Source organism: Aegilops tauschii, chromosome 2, assembly GCF_002575655.3.
Source record: "Aegilops tauschii subsp. strangulata cultivar AL8/78 chromosome 2, Aet v6.0, whole genome shotgun sequence".
In the NCBI taxonomy this organism is placed as follows: Eukaryota; Viridiplantae; Streptophyta; class Magnoliopsida; order Poales; family Poaceae; genus Aegilops; species Aegilops tauschii.
The window spans coordinates 561,396,934-561,415,486 of record NC_053036.3 but is presented as its reverse complement, the minus strand read 5'-3'; the positions used below and the strand labels follow the sequence as shown (position 1 = coordinate 561,415,486).

Genomic DNA, 18,553 nt, shown 5'->3' with positions numbered 1-18,553 from the left:
TCGTGTAGCGGCATATGTTGAAGCTGACAACGAGAAGGCATGGCAGGAATCTCTTGACCTGTTAGATGAGGAGCGTGACATGGCGGCAGCCCGTTCGGCGATTTATCAGCAAGATCTGCGTCGTTATCATAGCCGTCGGGTTAGAACCAGAACCTTTCAAGAAGGCGATTTGGTGCTTCGACTCATCCAGGATCAGACGGACATGCACAAGCTATCCCCCCTTGGGAAGGACCCTTTGTGGTCAGCAAGAATCTACACAACGGGTCATACTATCTAATCGATGTTCGAGAGCGCAAAGACTCACGTAAATCGGAGGAGGAGACCAACCGGCCGTGGAATATTGCTCATCTTCGGCCTTACTATACTTGAGCCATAGGCTCTGCTTATGTACATATTATGACAATGTGTATATTATGATCAATATAATAAACCGGAACCTCAGCTAAAGCGGGGTATCTATTGATTTTCTTACATCATGTGTGGTTACATGGAGCTTCTGTTTATAAAGCGGTGTCCGGTTTACCCCTTGATTCAGCTTCTCAAAGCTTTATGTTACATCACTTGGGGGCTTGGTCGTATCCGAACCATAGCTACACCTCTTGATCGACGCAATGCCACAACATCACTTGGGGGCTTGGTCGTATCCGAACCATAGCTACACCTCTTGATCGGTGCAATGCCACAGCATCACTTGGGGGCTTGGTCGTATCCGAACCATATTTACACCTCTTGATCGGTGCAATGCCATAGCATCACTTGGGGGCTTGGTCGTATCCGAACCACAGTCACATCTCTTGATCGGCTCAAAGCCACATCAATCCGGGGCCAAAGAGAGTGTTGTAAAACAACAGCTCAAACATAGGCACCCACTGAGCACAGCTCACAATGTTGCTTGGGGATTCTTTGTTGTCGAAATGAACTAAGAATCTACACTTGTAACAGGCTATCAAGCCATGGCTTGGAAGCCTGGTGTATACACCTAAAACCCCAGGTTAACCTGCCTATTTAAGTAAGTCACTCCGCCCAGGTAAACCTGGTATGACCCTTCGAACTTTGACAAGTTACTCTAAAATGAAGACCCTGAACTTGTCAAGTTAAAACGATGATTGGTTAAGGATTGAGGACCATCTTAAAAGGCTTTGCAAAAATGGTTTAACTCAGTGGCCTGGCAGCCCATGAAAAGCCTCGAATTTGGGGCCTGGCAGCCCGTGAAAAGCCTCGACTACAACGGTTTTATTTGCCGTTTGCTAAATTTTTCTTTCTTTTGATAAGATTTGTGATGTTTTCAAACCGGTGTTTATCAACCCGGTTAGGCTGTCAACTACAAGTTGTCAGTACATGATCAAGTTATAATCCGGAGACTATCAGCCCGGTCTGGTTTTGACTCAAAGTCACCAGTATAGAATAAACCGGTGTTTATCATAACCCGGAACAGTTTTATTGTCAACCAATATCATATAACAGGAGTTACTTATACTCCAGATTAGGGTTATGACCCTCACTACAAAGTTGGTCAGCCAACATTATGCCTAAAGGTCACAGGTATCATATATTTCCATATTTGGTTATCTCTACAATCTTGGTTATAAACCTTGGTCATATATATGTATTTGGGTATCATGACCCGCCCGGTGGTAAACCGCCAGGGCGCTTTAAGCTTCTTATCTGCAGGAACAGCTTGAATAAATGGCTATGGATTATGAACATCATATCTTAAGCATGTCGGATTAAGCAAGCATCAGTCGCAGATAAATATGCACGAAGGCATAACAGACCAAGTGTTTTAACTAGCCTATTACAAGGCGTTTCAGTGCCCAAAAGGATAATGGTTTTCTCAAATACGTGTTGCAGCATGTAGAAGGCTAAACCGGCCTCCGGATTATGATTGATCACCAGCTTGCCCTGACGGCTGCGGATCATCTTGCACCGGTTCATCCTCTTCGTCTCTACCCAGCGGCTGGAAGTCAATAGTTGTCCAGTCGATTCCAGTTAACGCTTGGAACACAGCTTCGTCGCTTATAAGGGTGGACGGTTCAATATCAGGGGCATAAGTGTGCTTACGGATTGGAGGATCAGATTTTGCGCTTCCGGAATTGGTGCAGCAACCCGTGTGTTCTTGTCATCATAACTTGCCTGATAGTATGAGAGATCAGCTTCTTCAGCCAATTGACAAGCTAGTGGACATACTTCCCGGTTTATGGCGCGGAGATCCTCCTGGCCAAATTCTGATCCGTCTTCTTTTAAGCTTGGGAAGCCTTTAGCCACGTCCACCGGATCAAGATCAGGCACCCACGCCTTTGCCCGGGTTAGAGCGGTCAGAGCTCCGGCCCTTGCCGCAGCTTTCTTAGTTCTTCAACCTGGGCAGGCAACATGGATAGCCTTTCTAAGGTGTCCTTGATCAATGTTGGAGGAGGTTTATTGTGTGAAGCGGTGCAGATGATCCGCTGCGCACCGGTATACAACTGCTCAGAGTATAGGCCGCTTTCAATTTCTTCTGTACGTCAGAGCCCAGATGGCTAATACGAGTTCCTGCATCATTATAAACGTTAGTAAACCAGCAACACATGGGAAGATATGTTGAAAGTATAAAGCAAGGATGCTTACCAAACACAACAGCGATCATACCATGTACTTGCCGCTTTACACCAGTCAGCTCGTCTACCACCGGTTTGAGAGCTGCTTCGGCGTCTTCAGCTCTTTTCTGCAAAGCGGATTTCTCTGTGTTCCAATCCGCCCGCTCCTTGTTGAAGCCCTTTTTCAGTTTCTCCATAGCGCCTAGAGCGCTCGTCAATTCTTCCTTCGCTTTGGAGGTTTCAGCTTGCTGGGATTTGAGGTTCTCTTGCAGATCAGCGGTTTGGCTTTCCTTCTTGCTCAGTTCAGCCTACAAAGAGACAGATATATAATGAGTTGACAGTACATATTTGAAGTACCAAGCACATAAACCCTTAGTACTTGGGGGCTAATGCATATTTGCTCTTTATCAGAAATTTTTACAAGTCCCAAGCACAATACAAGTATTAAGCTTGGCACTTAGGGGCTAATGTGTATTTGCTCATAAAATGCTGATATGGGAATTCTTCTACAAAGTCCCGGTTCATCTTTATAAAGTTAAACCGACCCTTGGGGGCTACATCAGTGAAGTTAAGATGCATTGTTGCAAACAGGAAATTGTTACTAAGTCCCGGTTTAAATTGGTATCTTAAACCGTCACTTTTGGGCTACTGAAGTTGATAAGCTGCAATTAAATATAACAGAGAAACACTTATGAAGTTACCTCATATCGCTCCTTCATCATATTTACCAAACCGGCTTCATAGTCACTGCTGGTGTACAGACGGTTCAGAAAGCCAGAGTGAAGGTCTTGAACATTCAGATGGGCATAATTTGACAAATCGGCGTTCCATTTGCCTTTGCCAATTGCAGAGAGCTCATCTTTGGCAGTATGCTTTGACAAAGCGACAGGATTGCCCGGAGCGGTATGGCCAATGCCAGTAATCATAATGTCATCATCTTTGTCATCAGCAGCCGTTACTGGGGTTGGCGGTTTGTCAGTATTTTTAACTGGACTTGCCGGTTTATTGTCAGTTCGGACAGGGCTGGTTGGCTGGTCAGCATGGCTTGTGGTGTCAACTTCTGCCTGCTCAGTAACGAAGTCATGATCTTGAGGCGGTGGGTCATTCAGTATGGCATCAATGTTGGTCTCTTCAGGATCTGGAGTTTTCTCCGGTTCAACAGCCACGTCTTGATCAGCCGGTTTATTCAACCGAGCTTTCTTGCTGGGTCTGGGCTTGGCGCTGAGAAAAATAAACATGAGGATCAGTACAGTATATCAAAATAGCAACATCAAGGATAACAACAAGTGTATAGCTCACCCAAGAACCGTTTTGAGGGGTGGAAGTTTTGTGGCCGACGATTCGCCAGAAGATGAGTGAGAAGTACCTTGATAATTTGAATCAGACGGGTTAAGAGGCTGGCGGAAACAACCTGCTTTGGGGCATGAAGTAGCAATGGGATAAGAGACCTCTGATCGGCGTTTCCGAACCGGACTGTTCGGTAAACCGGCGGAGGTAACTACCTGGCCGCTGTGCCGGGTTGTGCGGCGAGCCTCGTGCTGCTGCGTCTTCAAAAGAAAGTTTGGGTCCAAGTAAGCAAGGGGTGAGAAAATTTTACTTTCCGGTTTGCTTGACGGATTTTTTATGTTGGCAGAGGATCTGAATTGGAGGAAAGAATGGTTACCTCTACGTCATCAGCATGACTGCCTTCAGCGTCGTCCTGATAATAATCATTGTCAATGAGATGTACGAAAAATGAACCAAGAGAGTCAAGTTCTACCTCTGATTCCGGATTACCCACGTCGTCATCAGCTAGTAGCTCGGAGGATGCAGTGGTCCTTTTCTTGGCAGGTTTTTTGATAACCTTGGTCTTTGGACGAACTGGCTTGACCGGTTTATCTTGCGGCTTGACCGGTTTGTCTTGTGGTGGTTTCTTGTTCCAGAATGGATCATCACCCTGTCGGAAAAAAAATCACACTTTCAGAGAATATTTGGACAAAAGCAACTTCAGATAAAAAGATTATATGATTCTTACAGCTGGCGGTTTGTTGAAAGCGCAGAAAGGGAGTAGTCCGGTTTGGGCACAGACAGCCTCCGGTTCGTTCAGCATTTTGTTTACAGCCTCAGCGACTTCTGCATCTGTAAGCTGAATGTCAATGTGCCGCTGAGCATCCCTCAAACTCCCCGTATACTCACACATCAAACCGGAGCGCCGACTTAAGGGCAGAATACTCCAGCTTATCCAGCAACGAGCAAGATCAACTCCTGTCAAACCGTTCGCCATGAAGGTTCTAAGCTTTGATAATTGGGGAGCATAGTTGGCCCTTTCTTTTGCCGTCAACCTCTGAGGAAAAGGATGTGTGTTGCTAAGGCGTTCAGGGCGGTAACCCGGCAGGGGGTTTTCATCAGGTGGAGATGTATCCATGCAATAAAACCAAGTCTGGTTCCACTCTTTGGGGTGACTGTGGAGTTTGGGATGAGGGAAGGTGACTTCCTTCCTTTTCTGAACTGCCATTCCGCCCAGTTCCGTATTGGGTCCATCCGAGAACTCTGTGCGACGGTTTAAGTGAAAGAAATCCCTAAACAGTTCGACTGTAGGTTCCTCTTGCAGATAAACCTCACAGAAGACTTGGAAGTGGCAGATGTTGGTCACGGAATTGGGACCGATGTCTTTAGGGCGCAGCTGAAAATTGGCTAGTACATCTCGGAAATTTTTTGAACCAGGAGGGCTAAAACCTCGTCCGAGATGATCAGCAAACACGACTACCTCTCCGTCCTTGGGTGTAGGAGGACTTTCCGGGCCAGGGACCCTCCAGTGGATGACATCTTTTTTGGCTAAAGCGCCCGTTTTAACAAGATTGTTTAACTGCTCTTCGGTTACTCGAGAGGGAGCCCAATTGCATTCATAGACTTGCTTGGCCATGGCAATGGAAATCTGAAACATGATTATTGCCGGTTTAAGATTTACAGTGGACAACTATACAACAGTATAATGATACAAGCATATTGATAAACCAGATTTGGTTATTCGTAAACCGGAGTCTGACAATGGAAACAGTATAATGATGAATGCATTGGCGGTTCAACAGGGGACTAATGGTATCTACCGGGTTATCATTTTATCTGTGAAGTTAAACCGCCTAATTTGGCATTAAAGTTATAACTATAAAGATGTATAAGTGAAGGGATAAACAAGTTTCACAGTTTGGCATGAGAATTTCAGATCTGTCGTGCGTTGGATAATCAAAATATACTCTGGTCTAATATCAAGCGCTCAAAAAGTTCAGTGAGTTCAGATGAGTTGGATATCAAGCAGGTGCCTTAACAAGAAGAAAGGAGTCTAAACTACAAAAGGCGCTGAAAATAGTCAGATCTAACCGGCCATTGATGCTACCAAAGGAAGAACAGCTTCAAGCTATGAAGAACACCGAACCCTAATGGCGGATCTAGGGCGAGAAGAAGAGGGACTTACTGGTGCAGGAGGAAGCAGCGGAGGATCACCGCTTTTCTCTGATACGATCAGGTTGATGCAGCGGCCTTTGTCGAAGCAGAGGCGAAGGACGACGACGGCGGCAGAGCTGGAGGGTCGGGCGGCGCGAGGAAGACGACGACGCGAAGAGGCACAAGGGGGAAAATGGAAAGACCCCCTGGCCCTATTTATAAGGGCAGAAAGATAAGCGTCAGGCGCGAAAATCGAGGAGCCTAAATTTTGGATATGAGGCGGAGCTGTCGCCTCGATTGTCGGAGGCTCATTAATGAAGGTGGATTATACACAGTTTTAAATAACAGGTGACATCACGGTGGTTTACCATGGTCCTAGAAGATGATGTCACGGCGGTTCACAAGATCATGTGAAGATGTTGAAGAAGAAATTTTCTTAAGTATTGAGGATTGACATGAACCAGTTCAAATCAATCTGGGGCCTAATGTTGGGGATATTACCACTGGGTGTAAACCGGCCAGGAGAGGCCGGGTTAACCCCATAAGTAGTTCATGTGTATCTGAAGTCCATGAAGACAGACGGTGACGCTTTATGAAGGCCTAGGGCCCAAAGCCGGTTTAAGGCCTGTAGACATAAACCGGCATTGATATGTAAACTTGTGTTGTAAGATAGAAGTAGCAGAGACCGAGCCGGACACGATTATGAGCCGGCCTCGGGATTCTGTAAACCGATGGGCGTCAACCCATGTATATAAGGGGACGACCCGGCGGCGGTTCAAGGACAACAGACAACAACTCGAGACTCAGGCAAAGTGTATTCGCTCCCTGGTCATCGAAACCCCAGCAATTCCATCACAACTAGACGTAGGCTTTTACCTTCATCGTAAGGGGCCGAACTAGTATAAAAGTCTCTTGCGTCCCTTATCCGCTTTAACCCCTTTAAGTTAACCCGTAGCGATGGCTCCACGACTAAATCCTTTCTCTAGAACATCTGCCGTGACAAAACCACGACATCTCTCAAGGATTACATGCAAGGGAAGCAGTTATGTCGCTGGGTGGAGTGTGGATACAGAACAGAGGGGGAGATGGTTAAGGAGACATGGGTTCGGAGCTACCTCAGGCTGTGAGAGCAATTCTCCTATTTTTGGAGCGTTTATTGAATACGAAGCTGAATTTATTCTGTGTTCCAGACCATTCATATCACCCTTTAGATTTCCACAACATGACCCTTCTTTCTGAAATCTCAAAAAAAAAAAAACAAGTGTCAAACATAAGCGATTGTAACTAAAAGAGTTTTCACGTGATTGTACATTACCAATGCTGACGTTTGAATATCCAAACACTATATATTCTGTGTTCCAGACCATTTATATCGCCCTGTAGATTTCCAATAACATGGCCCTTCTTTCTGAAATCTCAAAAAAAAAAAAAAATCAGGTGTGAAATAAGCGATTGTAAGCAAAGGAGTTTTCACGTTTATTGTACATTACCAATGCTGACATTGGAATATCCAAACACCATATATTACTCAAGAACTTGTTTTCTGTTTCCTTATCCAAGCATAGCAATCCACAAGTCCAAAATAAGCATAACAGCGCAGTTTTGACGGTAACAGATGCCCAATTATTGGGATGCATTGGCACCTGTGGAAGGAACGAAACTGCAGAATCTTCGACGGCGTCTCAATGAACCCGCTGCTGTTCTTGACATGATCATCGAGGAGGTGCACACCTGGAGACAAGCGGATTGCTTCACCTCGGCTCTAGTGATCTAGTGGGTTGATGTTGTGTGTGGTGTTAGCGTTCCTCAGGGGCTTGGTGTGTTCATGGTGCTGGGTTGTTCTATGCTGTAACATCGCCCCAGGGGCATCCTGGTGACCGGTGCCACTTTGTAACTGCTCTCTCTATCTTAATAAAGATCGGCCTACGGCCCTTCAAAAGCCTCAAGCGGACATGCTTTTTTCGCAAAATCATTCGGCTTGTACTATGCTCGTTTCTTATTCACAGTGAAATGAAAGCCCATGTGTTCTCAATATTCACCTGACCTGCTCCCTGCCTCCCTGGCACAAGTGGCATCAATATAGGCCACTATCCTCGCATATTTGGCCACTGAAAGTCATGTAGGAAAGGTGTGGGTACTCAGTTTCTCCAGGGTCATTATGCTATGAGTTAATATGATTAGGGGTGTCCAGTCGTAACCATGGCGGCAATTCACTATTGCAGAGCATGAAAAGGTTCACATGATTTATTCTTCCAGGAAATTTCAGGGCTGATTTGCACAAGAGAGCATATTAGAAAGAGAATATAGGATGCGAGCAAAGTAGACACCTCAACCGAAATATTTATAGCAATCTATTCTCATGTACCTTTGCAGATGGTGCATGGAGGATCAGGTCGTTTTGGTATCTCTCCTAACATTCGACTGTATCATGGTTACAACTACGATATCCGAATACCTGGCAATAAACATCTAAAAAAACATCTTATATTAAGTTACGGAGGGAGTATTATTTATCAGCATGCCAGGTCACATACAGATTTAGCTAGTTGATTAAAAGAGAAACCAAGTACACTAAAAAAGCCCTCTTTCACTACCACTGAACACGGCTGCCACCTTCCAGTTTCATGACTGGTGTAGGTCTAGTTCAGAGATTGATGAATAAAGGGTGCCACAGCTAAATCAGACATCGTTAGCCTTTTGGTGTAGGGCATTTATAACAACCTAAAATATGTAAATCACACGAAAATCCTAAACATAGACTGATTAAGTAAGCCTAAATTGTCTAAACTGAATGTTGTTCGGTTGTATAGCAGAAAATAAAATTTGATTGGTGGATTAACTACCTATAGTAATCTCCAAGAAAATGATTGTGAAGTTTGAAGGGTGCCAAGGTGTTGACTAATAAATGAAAATCTACAACGGTGCAAGCTGGTCAAGCTTGAGCTTAAGTTTACAGATGTGAAGAGGTTTGAATCTTTGGAATTACGTACTTCGCATATCTGTTTTATAAAGAACAATGGCTGTCACAATCTTACTTCTCTTCCACTCGGTAAGGTAAAGATAAGATGGCTCCTTCTCCCATTCTTTTTCTCTTCTGCTCGATATGGGGAAAAGGTCAATGCCACTGATGTTGGACACTAAACAGATCGCCGCAAACTAACTGCCATTCAGTTCAACAAGCAGAAACATCTATATGCTCACGCTGCCGTTTGCTGCTTGGGTGTGTTCATCTCATCTCGTGTGTACGCTTGTCTGACACTGGCAATAAAGCGTTGTGTGCACCGGAGTGATTGAAGATGAAATCCTTTCCTGAAAATTCCTGCTCAAACCCACCTAGATAGTTGTCAAACTGACAAACATGTCCAGCCCTACCGTCTGCTTTATCAGCCACAGCATCGCAGACTGGGTGCAGCGCAGCAACGTGGACCAAGTGAGTCAACTTGCGGTGAGACGCACAGCTGCAGCGGCAACTCTTTTGTAGCAGCAGCACTGACCAAGAGAGAAATGTGGCCTCGGCTGTTCTGGGCCTGGTTCGTCACATGTATAGCAGAGCTCTTAGATTTCACGAAAATGGTTTCACAACCTGCCAAGGGGCACCCTATTGTGCTCTCTCTTCTGCGATTTAGACGCTGAATTCTCGTCCAGCCTGCCGAGGGGCACCCTATTTGGTTCCCTATTCTGCATTTTAAAAGCCAAGATTAGTACACAAAATCATACATGCACTTAAACATATTTAGTATATAGATGGAGGCGATTTGGTGGTTACCTTCTGGTCATTCAGTGTCTCCTTGAGCTTCAGTCTAAGCCTCCTTAGGCTAAACGTATCCAATGGCTTCTTCTTCCTTGTACCAGGCACCGTTCCATAGGCTCAGGCTACCCAGTGCTTCAGATTGGTTAGCCTTGCTTCAATTCTCTTGCTCCACTGCCACAGGTTCAGTAACTTTCTTCGCAGCAGCAGCTTCAGGAACCGTTGTTGCCTCCACGGTGATGGAGTCCGTGGATAGGGACTTGGTGGCATCCTCAAACAAGCTTGGAAAACATGACCACTGACCACGGCAGTCTCCGGCATCGTCGAAAACCGGTGAGCAGGCGAAAGCATTCTCCTTGACTGCCCATTCGTCATCTGTTACTTTGGCTTGTGACAGGTTGTTGTCGACGGTGGCTGCTTCCTGAACATTCTCTTCCAATGTTTCTGGGCTCTTTGGCATCTCGTCAGCGGCGGCCACCACTTCCTCCTCTTCGACGGACACATCTGCGAAGTCATCTGTTGCTGTGGCTTGCGACAGGTTGTTGACGGTGACGACTTAACTCAGCACTCTCCTGAAACACCGCTGGTTCCTCAAACAAGCCTGCAAACAGCGGCGAAGAAGTGATGTGATTACTGCAGTCTCTGACAGCGTCGACGGCCTGTGAGAGGTCGCCGGTGAAATCACTCTGCTTGTCAACCCCTTCGCCTTCTGTCACTGTGGCCCGCGACAGGTTCTCGACGGTGACCACTTCCTCAACAGTCTAATCCACCATGGCCGAGCTGTGTGACACCTCGGCGGCCACCACTTCGCCCTCTTCAACGGACACATCTGTGAGGTCACCGGTAAAACCACTCCGTCATCGGCGGCCACCACCACCTCCTCTTCAAAGGACACATCTGCGAAGGCACTCTCCTTGACTGCATCGGCTACTGTGGCTTGCGAGAGGTTCTCGAGGGTGACCACGTCCACATCCATCCTCTGTGAAACCTTGTCGGTGACCATCACTCCCTCCTCTTCAACAGGCTCTTCTGGGTTATGCTGCACCTCATCAACTTGCTGATTTTCCTTGTTCTCATTGGCCTTGGCTGCGCTCTGAAACAGAGCACCAAAGAATGACACTTCATTCTCCTCCACTGCAACAGACTCATCAACAAGCAGATCTTTCTTGCTCTCACTTGACTTGGTTGCGCTCTGAAACAGAGCACCAAAGAATGGCACTTCATTCTCCTCCTCTGCAACAGACTCATCCATGCTATGCTGCACCTCATCAACAACCAGATGTTCCTTTTTCTCATTGGGTTTTGGCTGCGCCCTGAAACAGTAACCAGGGAATTAAGTGTCAGGAGATGGAGCAAAACAGAACCACAGGTACTACTGGCAGTAGCAGGGCAACATAATAGTGGCATATGACCTAGGAGCCAAGTACATGAACCCTAGGGTGCAGGGAGGATTAAAATTAGGAAATAATTAATGCCCTTGGGGATATAACCAGCACCACATGGCCAATAGCAAGTCCAGGTGTATGGATTAAACTCTAAACAGAGGACATATAGACCAACAGGAGCAGGACCAACCCAAATCCATTAAGCCAAGCACTAGCAGACTAAGATCATATAACCGGTGCCTCCAGGAACCTAGAAGAGTACCATGTATCTACAGACAGGAATAGGATTTCGGTGTGGCCTGCAGCACCGCCTCGTCGATGGAGACCATTTTAGTCTCTTCACCGGAATGATGAACCTCCTCAGCTTCCTCCTCCTCATTGGCCTCACTTGATTTTGGCGTGGAGTTGAGCTGCAGTCTTGGTGATGTGCGCCACTTCCATCTCTTCACTGGACTGATGAATCTTGCCGGCTTCCTCAACGGGCACCATTTCTGTCCCTTCACTGGACCTGTGAATCTTGTCAGCTTCCTCAACGAGCACCACTTCTTCAGTCTCTTCACTGGACTGATGAATCTCCCCAACTTCCACGGGCAATGGCATCATTTCAGTCTCTTGAGTGGACTGGCTTCCTCAGCGGCCTCATCGACGGACGGACGGGGCATGATTTCTGTGTCTTGACCGAAACGATGAATCTCCTCGTCCAGTGGCCCCTCGGCGGAGGCAGTTTCAGCCAGGAAATGGCTTAACTTTCCTTCCTGGCCAACAACATTGCTCACACCGCTGGACTGGACATGGTCCTGCTGCTCTTCCAGTTCCACTGATGAAACAATCTTGTGCCACTGGCACTGCTCCTTCCACTAGTTGCGGGGCTTGTCTGTACATCCGTGGCTAACCCTGCAATTTCAGAGAGCCGGACACATAGATAATAATTTGGCTACAGAAAACGTGGGAGAAGAAGCATGGATTTCAAGTTGCTCTCCACCTGGTCTCACCTCGTGCCTTCCTGGCCCCACTCCTCAGCGAGCTTGTTCCGCCCCTCGTTCAGAGACCCCAGTTCCAAACTGGTTCCCTCACACCACACCGCCCGCACTCCTCCTCGCGCCGCCCGCTCCCCTCCCCTCCCCTCCCCTCCCCTCCGTCTCCGTGCCTAGGGCCTCCGCCACCCGCACTCCTCCTCGCGCCAGCCCCAGCCCGCTCCCCTCCCCTCCCCTCCCCTCCGTGCCTAGGGGCTAGGGCCGTAGGTAGTAGGCTAACCGCTAGGCCCCCAAAACTTTCCATACGGAGCGGAGACCGCGATGGGCCTGGGCCTGGGCCTCCTGTCGCCGAATCAAATAGAGAGTTCCTTCTTCCCTCCCTCGCCCCTCCCTGCTTTCTTCTTCTCCTCCCCGCAGCGAGAGGCAGAGCCCCTCGCCCCTCCAATTCCTCCTGCTCCCCCTCCGCCTGCAATTTCTTCCGCCTGCCTTCTCCCATGGCTTCTAAGCTTGACCTGTCGCCGACGGACGGGGTGCCGGAGGACAGCCCCCTCCCCGCATCATCCGACGACCGGGTCGCGATTGGGTCGACTTCCGGGCCTGGACGTTCGACGGCCGCAGACCACGGCGCGCTTCTACCTCCTGGTCCGTGGGATTCTGCACTTCTTCACGCTTTCTTGCTGTTTCTTCTTCTCTTCTTGATGTTTCTTCTTCTTCTTCTTCGCTTCTTTCTCGTCAACCAATGGTTTCTTTGGTTCCCTTCTTGCAGCCGAGGGTTCTCTCCCCGACATCACTAAGGCGATCCAGGTTGGGGCGGCGATCATGAACGGCGAGGACGGGATCACCTCCGTGCACGACGCTGGTATGTCCCGGATAGGGATAGCCTCTTCGTTTTGCTCTTCTACTGCTACTTTGCTACTAAGAATGTCGTTTCTTGGATTCTTGCAGCAGGCGGTGGTTTCAGCGGCGGCCATCAGGCGGGGGCAGCGACGACGCGGCCTGGAGGCCTCACCACGAGGGCACGACGCCCTGTCACTTGAAGGTGCAGTCCGCGATTCTTTTTCGATTCCGTTGGGTTCTTGAATTGAATCTTGTTGCCTGCAATTTCTTGGTTTCTTGCAGGCACGGAGGTGGCGCCGCCCTGGAAGCCGCAGCAAAGTCAGGCGAGCACCGCGTGCACGTCCTATCACCCGTCCCCTGCGAGCGATACTCTCCCCGTCCCCCATCCGCAGCTGGAGAAGAAGATGGCGACGGCGACAACCCTCGCCGGCAACTCAGCCCGCGCGCCCGTCGTCCCCAGCACTGGCGATCGAGGTAATCCAACAGAAACAAGCGCTCCATTGTCTAATTGGTTCTTGCATTGTGAATTTTTGACGCTGCTGTTCATTGGATTGTTTTTCAATTCGATGGGTTCTTGAACTGAATCTTAGTTGGCTGCACGATTCATGGTTTCTTGCAGCCACGGAGGTGGCGCCGCAGCAAAGTCAGGCGAGCACCAAATGTACTTCCTATCACCCGTCCCCGGCGAGCCATACTGTCCCCGTCCCCCATCCGCAGCTGGAGAAGAAGATGGCGACGGCGGCAACCCTCGCCGGCAACTCAGCGCGCGCGCCCGTCGTCCCCAGCACTGGCGATCGAGGTAAACCCAGCAGAAACAAGCGCTCCATTGTCTAATAGGCCCTATGGTTCTTGCATTGTGGGTTTGTGACGTTGCCATTGATGGATTCTTGCAGCATCAAGCAGCACGGAGAGGCAGGATGCAGTTTCGACAGGTTGGTCCCTTTCCTGTCTCAGTTCCTTTTCTGTTCTTAGTTTTGTGCGGATGTTCTATTTGCAATCAGGTAGTAATTGGGTTAGTCATTACTAGTATGTGGCAGAATGTTACACATGATCTTAGAACAATGGAGGTTATTTTTTTTAGAAAAGGAGAACAATGGAGGTTATGATTTCATCTAGTCGATTGGCGAAATTTTGTCGGTCCAGGAAGTTTTGTAGCTTCACCCATCTCAGTTGTTCTTATGTTCTGCTTTTGTGCAGATGTTGTGTTTGCAATTAGGTGTTAATTCGATTAATCCTTACTATTTGGTGGGGTTTAGGGTAGAACGTTGCATTCTGATGGATTTGATCTTACAACACTGGAGGTTTTGCAGCGTCATCTAGTTAATAGGCGAAATTTTGTAGGTTCAGTAGGTTCTGCAGCTTCATGGTCTGCATATTGCTTAGTAAATGTGTTTTGAATCTCAATAAATGCTGTTTAGTGTGCCATCAAATTTATAACGAGTCATTCAGAAGTGAACATCTTATAGGCAGCAAATGGGTTGATCATTCATTGGAAATGACTCAGGCCTCTAGGATTTTGATTCAATAAAGAATGTTACACTAACAAGCTATCGAGGTGATAGTTAAATAATGAAAACAAGCACCATGCCAAGTATGATTATTCATGCAAGCTATGTTATTTAGGCCTATCTCTAATACAACCCCTAGGTAGAAAGGTAGGTCATAGGTACTGTAAGCACACTCACAGGTGATAGATCAAAAGAAAAAGAATCAGCATCTAGATAATGTGTAGCATACATATATAGGGGAGATTGGATTAATTTTGCTCCCAACCTATTCGCATGTTGAATGCACACTGTTGAACTGCTGTTATGAAGGAAGATGGTTGCGTGTGTTTTTCTGAGATTTTGAGTGCTTGGATTATGCTATTCAAACTCCGAACTTTGTTTTATTGCAGCTAAAGATCACAAAAGGCCCAAGCGCAAACGAAGCTCTGACAGAAAACCCTGGATCCGATGTCTGCCAGATGACCTGGTCGAGAAGATGCTAGTTCATCACACGATGCAGACTGATCTGAATAACATCATGGCATCATCCTTCTTCTTTTTGAGAGTGGCACTCTTGCCCTGTCCCTGCCATAATCTTGGAGGACGGCCTCGACTCGTCGCTACTTTGGTGCAGACTAAGAGAGGCTTGCTTAAAGTCGCTGCTCCAGACGGGCCACGCTTAAGATGGCTGGAGCCCGCGGCCAACATGCTTAACAAGTTCCTTCATCTCGTGTTCCACTCACGTGGATGGGTAAGAGCGGTCGACTGTCGAGCAGGGACAATTGCCGTTATCAGAGACACACAAGGAAGGGTTGTTGAGCTCCTCAGACCGTTCCAGGGTCAGAAGATTACCACACTACCTGAGGCTCCTTGCCACAATGCGGATGAACTACTCACTGGTGGGCTGGTTCCAGGGGAGGCTGGCGCATTCAAGTTCTTCCTTCTGTTCAGAGGCATAGGACAGATGGAGCAGCTGTCTCTGAAGACATTCAGTTCTGTTACAGGACTGTGGGAGGTGCAGCAGATGGGCTCCGCATTTATGCTATCCACAACATTGGCACCCAGGGCTGTGTTTGCATCAGGGAGGCATTATATCCTTGATCATCAGAATATGAAGCTATTAGTTGTGGACATCGAGAGCCATAGGACAGGTACACAATCTTGAAAAGCATCTTCTTTATACTGTCTTCTTTGGATCATAGTATTATGGTGTGAATCTGCAATTGTTTCAATTAATAATTATGTTTCCTCGACCATAGATGGTCAAAATTAGAGAGTCAACACAGAATGATGTCTCTTTCCTGATTCACTATTATCTTTGTGATACAGATACCATTGCGCTCCCTGCAAACCAGGTCCAGAACATACTGTGCGATGATAACAATACACTTGCTGTCTCTAGAGGGGGGGAGCTCTACTGGGTTGTGCTGGATGGATTCTTCATCAAGTTCTTGGTGTTGAGTGGTTCCGAGTGGGTCCCAAGATGGAAGAGGATGATACCGGACCATGTCCCTAGCAACACTCGTCCAGTCCAGCTTGGTGGGCATGCTGCGAGCAGTGGGGTCGTTCTTATGAGGTGCTCCCGCCAGGTTTTCGCCATCGACGTCGAGGACGGCGGTCTGGTAAAGTTCAAGGACTGCCCGGATAATAGCGACACTTTTTTCTCATTCGAGGTGATTCGTCATGTCATTGCCGACCACGTGCGTCGGATGTAAAACTCTGCTTTTGGGCTCAACTTCAGTTACTGTGTTGTCACCTCTGAAGCAACACAATTTTGTAGGAGTAGTAGTATGTTGCTGATTCGCATGTAACTCTGCTCTCGCTGAAATTCAGCTACAGTGGTTCCAACGAATTGTGTATATTGCAGTATGTAGTGTACTTGCTTGCAATCTACTAGTGCCTGAATCGTAATAACTGTACTGTTGGAGCAGGTTTCTGGCCCTTGGTGCATTGCCCGCCTGATTCTCTTTCTGAGTTTAATCATCTGAAGACGCTGGTGACTGATGATTTGGTTCTGTCTGTGAATGAATGAGCTCCAGGACTGGAGCTGCAGTTGCACTCCTCTCAATGCCAAAACGGCACCTACCTGCACCTGGTGACGGCCTGAATGAGGCGCGGCGTGTTGGGCGGCTTACGGTGGCGAGCATGGTGGAGGCGGTGGTGACGGCCGAAGTCATTGACGGCGATGCGGATGAAGCTGAGGTTAGGAGGGATGCAGGCGAGGACCAGGTCGGCAAGAGATGTATGCTCAGTCCACGGAGGAGGAGCGCGAGCGCGGACGGACGGCGGCCGGAAACTGGCACGCGCAACGCGAGGATCACAGAACCTGCGTCTGCGTGGACCACCTGCTGGAGCGTCACCGTGGCCAGCTGACCACGGCCGGCAAGCCCGAGCCTGGAGCGGCTGGCGGCTGCGGTTGCTCTTCCTTGCCGTACGCGAGCTCCGTTGCCGGCGTACGCGTGACAGTAACCTTCGACCGCTCCTCTCTCTGTGTCCGGGGGCCGTCGGTGTCTGGCTGGCGGGCCCGTAGCCACCCCATCGAGCACCTGCTGCAGAGCGTGTGGGCGTGTGTGCGGCTGCTCGTGCTCCCGGACGGGCATGAGCAGGCATGCCTCGTTCGTGCCATCCGTGCTCATGCCGAAGAGGAAGCCGGCGTTGGCGCACACAAGGTGCTCGATAGAATGGCGCGCACACGGTGCTCGACAGAATGCACGCGAGCACATAATCACGTCAAAACTTGCTCCGACCTATGTTAATTTCATCATTATGTGAAACTCCTATATTCTGTTTGAATATGATTCAACTGCTATATCGAGCTGACAATGCGGCGTTATGCCAATACATGTGTCTCTACATAGCGGTGACGCACACATCCACACATCATGTCTACGCACCACACACTCTTCGTGCTCCTCGCCCGATGGCTCGCGTCTTGCACACCCTTCTCGCGCCCTCCCTCGCTGGTCGGCAGCGCCCTCCGCGAGTGCTCTCTCCCACTCACCTACCTAGATGCCCCGTGCCTCGATGCCTCGCCCGTCTAGGGCGTCATGTTCTACCCCGTTGGCACAAGCGGCGACGTTATCTCCAACCTCAGAGCACTATAGCAGAGTCGGCAAATCGACATACCTCCAAACTCGTTTTGGACCGTACTTAAAAATAAAATTGAAGGCTGACGAGCTTACGTGCAAACTCACAAACACACTCCGACCCCCCCCCCCCCCCTTCTCCCTCTCATTTCTCTCTTTTGTTTGCATCAACTCAAATTTTGTAAACTAAACTCCGGTCGGATCATCGTCAAACACATTGCCAACTAGATAGTTCATCTGTATATGGGGCTATTAGTCACTTATTAGCGATATTTTAGAGAAGGGGAAATGTCGACAGGAACTTCGTCTTACACAACTCTAGATGATGCATGACGAGCCCATCTAGAACCTGCCGGGGCAGTTGTGGCCTTGGAGTCGCGGGCGAAGGCGTGTGTGATGGCCTAGCGGGCATGGAAATGTGTGAGGGTGTGTGCCTTCCATGTCAGCCATGGGTCTTTCTCAGCGTCGAGGGAGATTTCACGAGAAGTGTGTGGTCCCAAATGATGCTCTCTCTCCCTCCCTCCCTCCATTTCCCATGATGCCACCATGGTGGCATCGTTTTCCGCCCGGCCCACGTTCTCATCAAATACCTGAGCTGAGGCTTGACGGGTTCTTGAGCTTCCCTACTAGTGGGGGTGCGGTTGTGGCATGACGTTGGCGTGTCGACGGACGACATCCCTTACGACCCAATTTGAACCACACTCCATAATTCATGGTGATTTTTTATCAAGTTGATGTTCAAATGATGTCTTGCTTGTCGTTAATGTGACCCTCTAAATACAAAAAAGAAAGGATGGCAACACATCGTTATGAAACACAGTCACCGATCTTGAGCAAGTCATGGTGACTAAACATTCTCGTTGTATGTCAGCCAGACATGTCACATACACACGCTGGCTCCAAAGAGCAAAGTGTAAACTGGGAAGCGTCTCACCCTCCAAGGAGGGCCCCATGGTGTATATATTGATCGACGGGGCTTATCACATATCTGCATACATTGTTCGGTTGCAACAGAACGAGGAGATAAAGATAGATTACATGGA

The 18,553-nt window shown here is 48.4% G+C and overlaps 1 protein-coding gene and 1 long non-coding RNA gene across 2 annotated transcripts; one reads left to right on the top strand and one right to left on the bottom strand.

Annotated features, from left to right (window-relative positions):
* Positions 1-1,277: 1,277 nt before the first annotated feature.
* On the bottom strand, positions 1,278-12,271 carry LOC109742115 (uncharacterized). Its single transcript, XR_006670600.2, has 9 exons — positions 12,119-12,271; positions 11,389-12,020; positions 9,760-11,054; positions 7,484-9,671; positions 7,304-7,401; positions 7,109-7,198; positions 3,275-3,794; positions 2,605-2,881; positions 1,278-2,529 (listed from the first exon to the last, which is right to left on the bottom strand). It is a non-coding gene; the product is annotated as an uncharacterized lncRNA (long non-coding RNA).
* Positions 12,261-16,338, top strand: LOC109742104 (uncharacterized). Its single transcript, XM_040399722.3, has 8 exons — positions 12,261-12,742; positions 12,867-12,959; positions 13,046-13,139; positions 13,220-13,411; positions 13,557-13,736; positions 13,831-13,869; positions 14,835-15,575; positions 15,754-16,338. The coding sequence occupies exons 4-8, from the start codon at positions 13,342-13,344 to the stop codon at positions 16,137-16,139; spliced, it is 1,416 nt and encodes a 471-aa protein (XP_040255656.1). The 5' UTR covers positions 12,261-12,742; positions 12,867-12,959; positions 13,046-13,139; positions 13,220-13,341; the 3' UTR covers positions 16,140-16,338.
* The last annotated feature ends 2,215 nt before the right edge of the window (positions 16,339-18,553 follow it).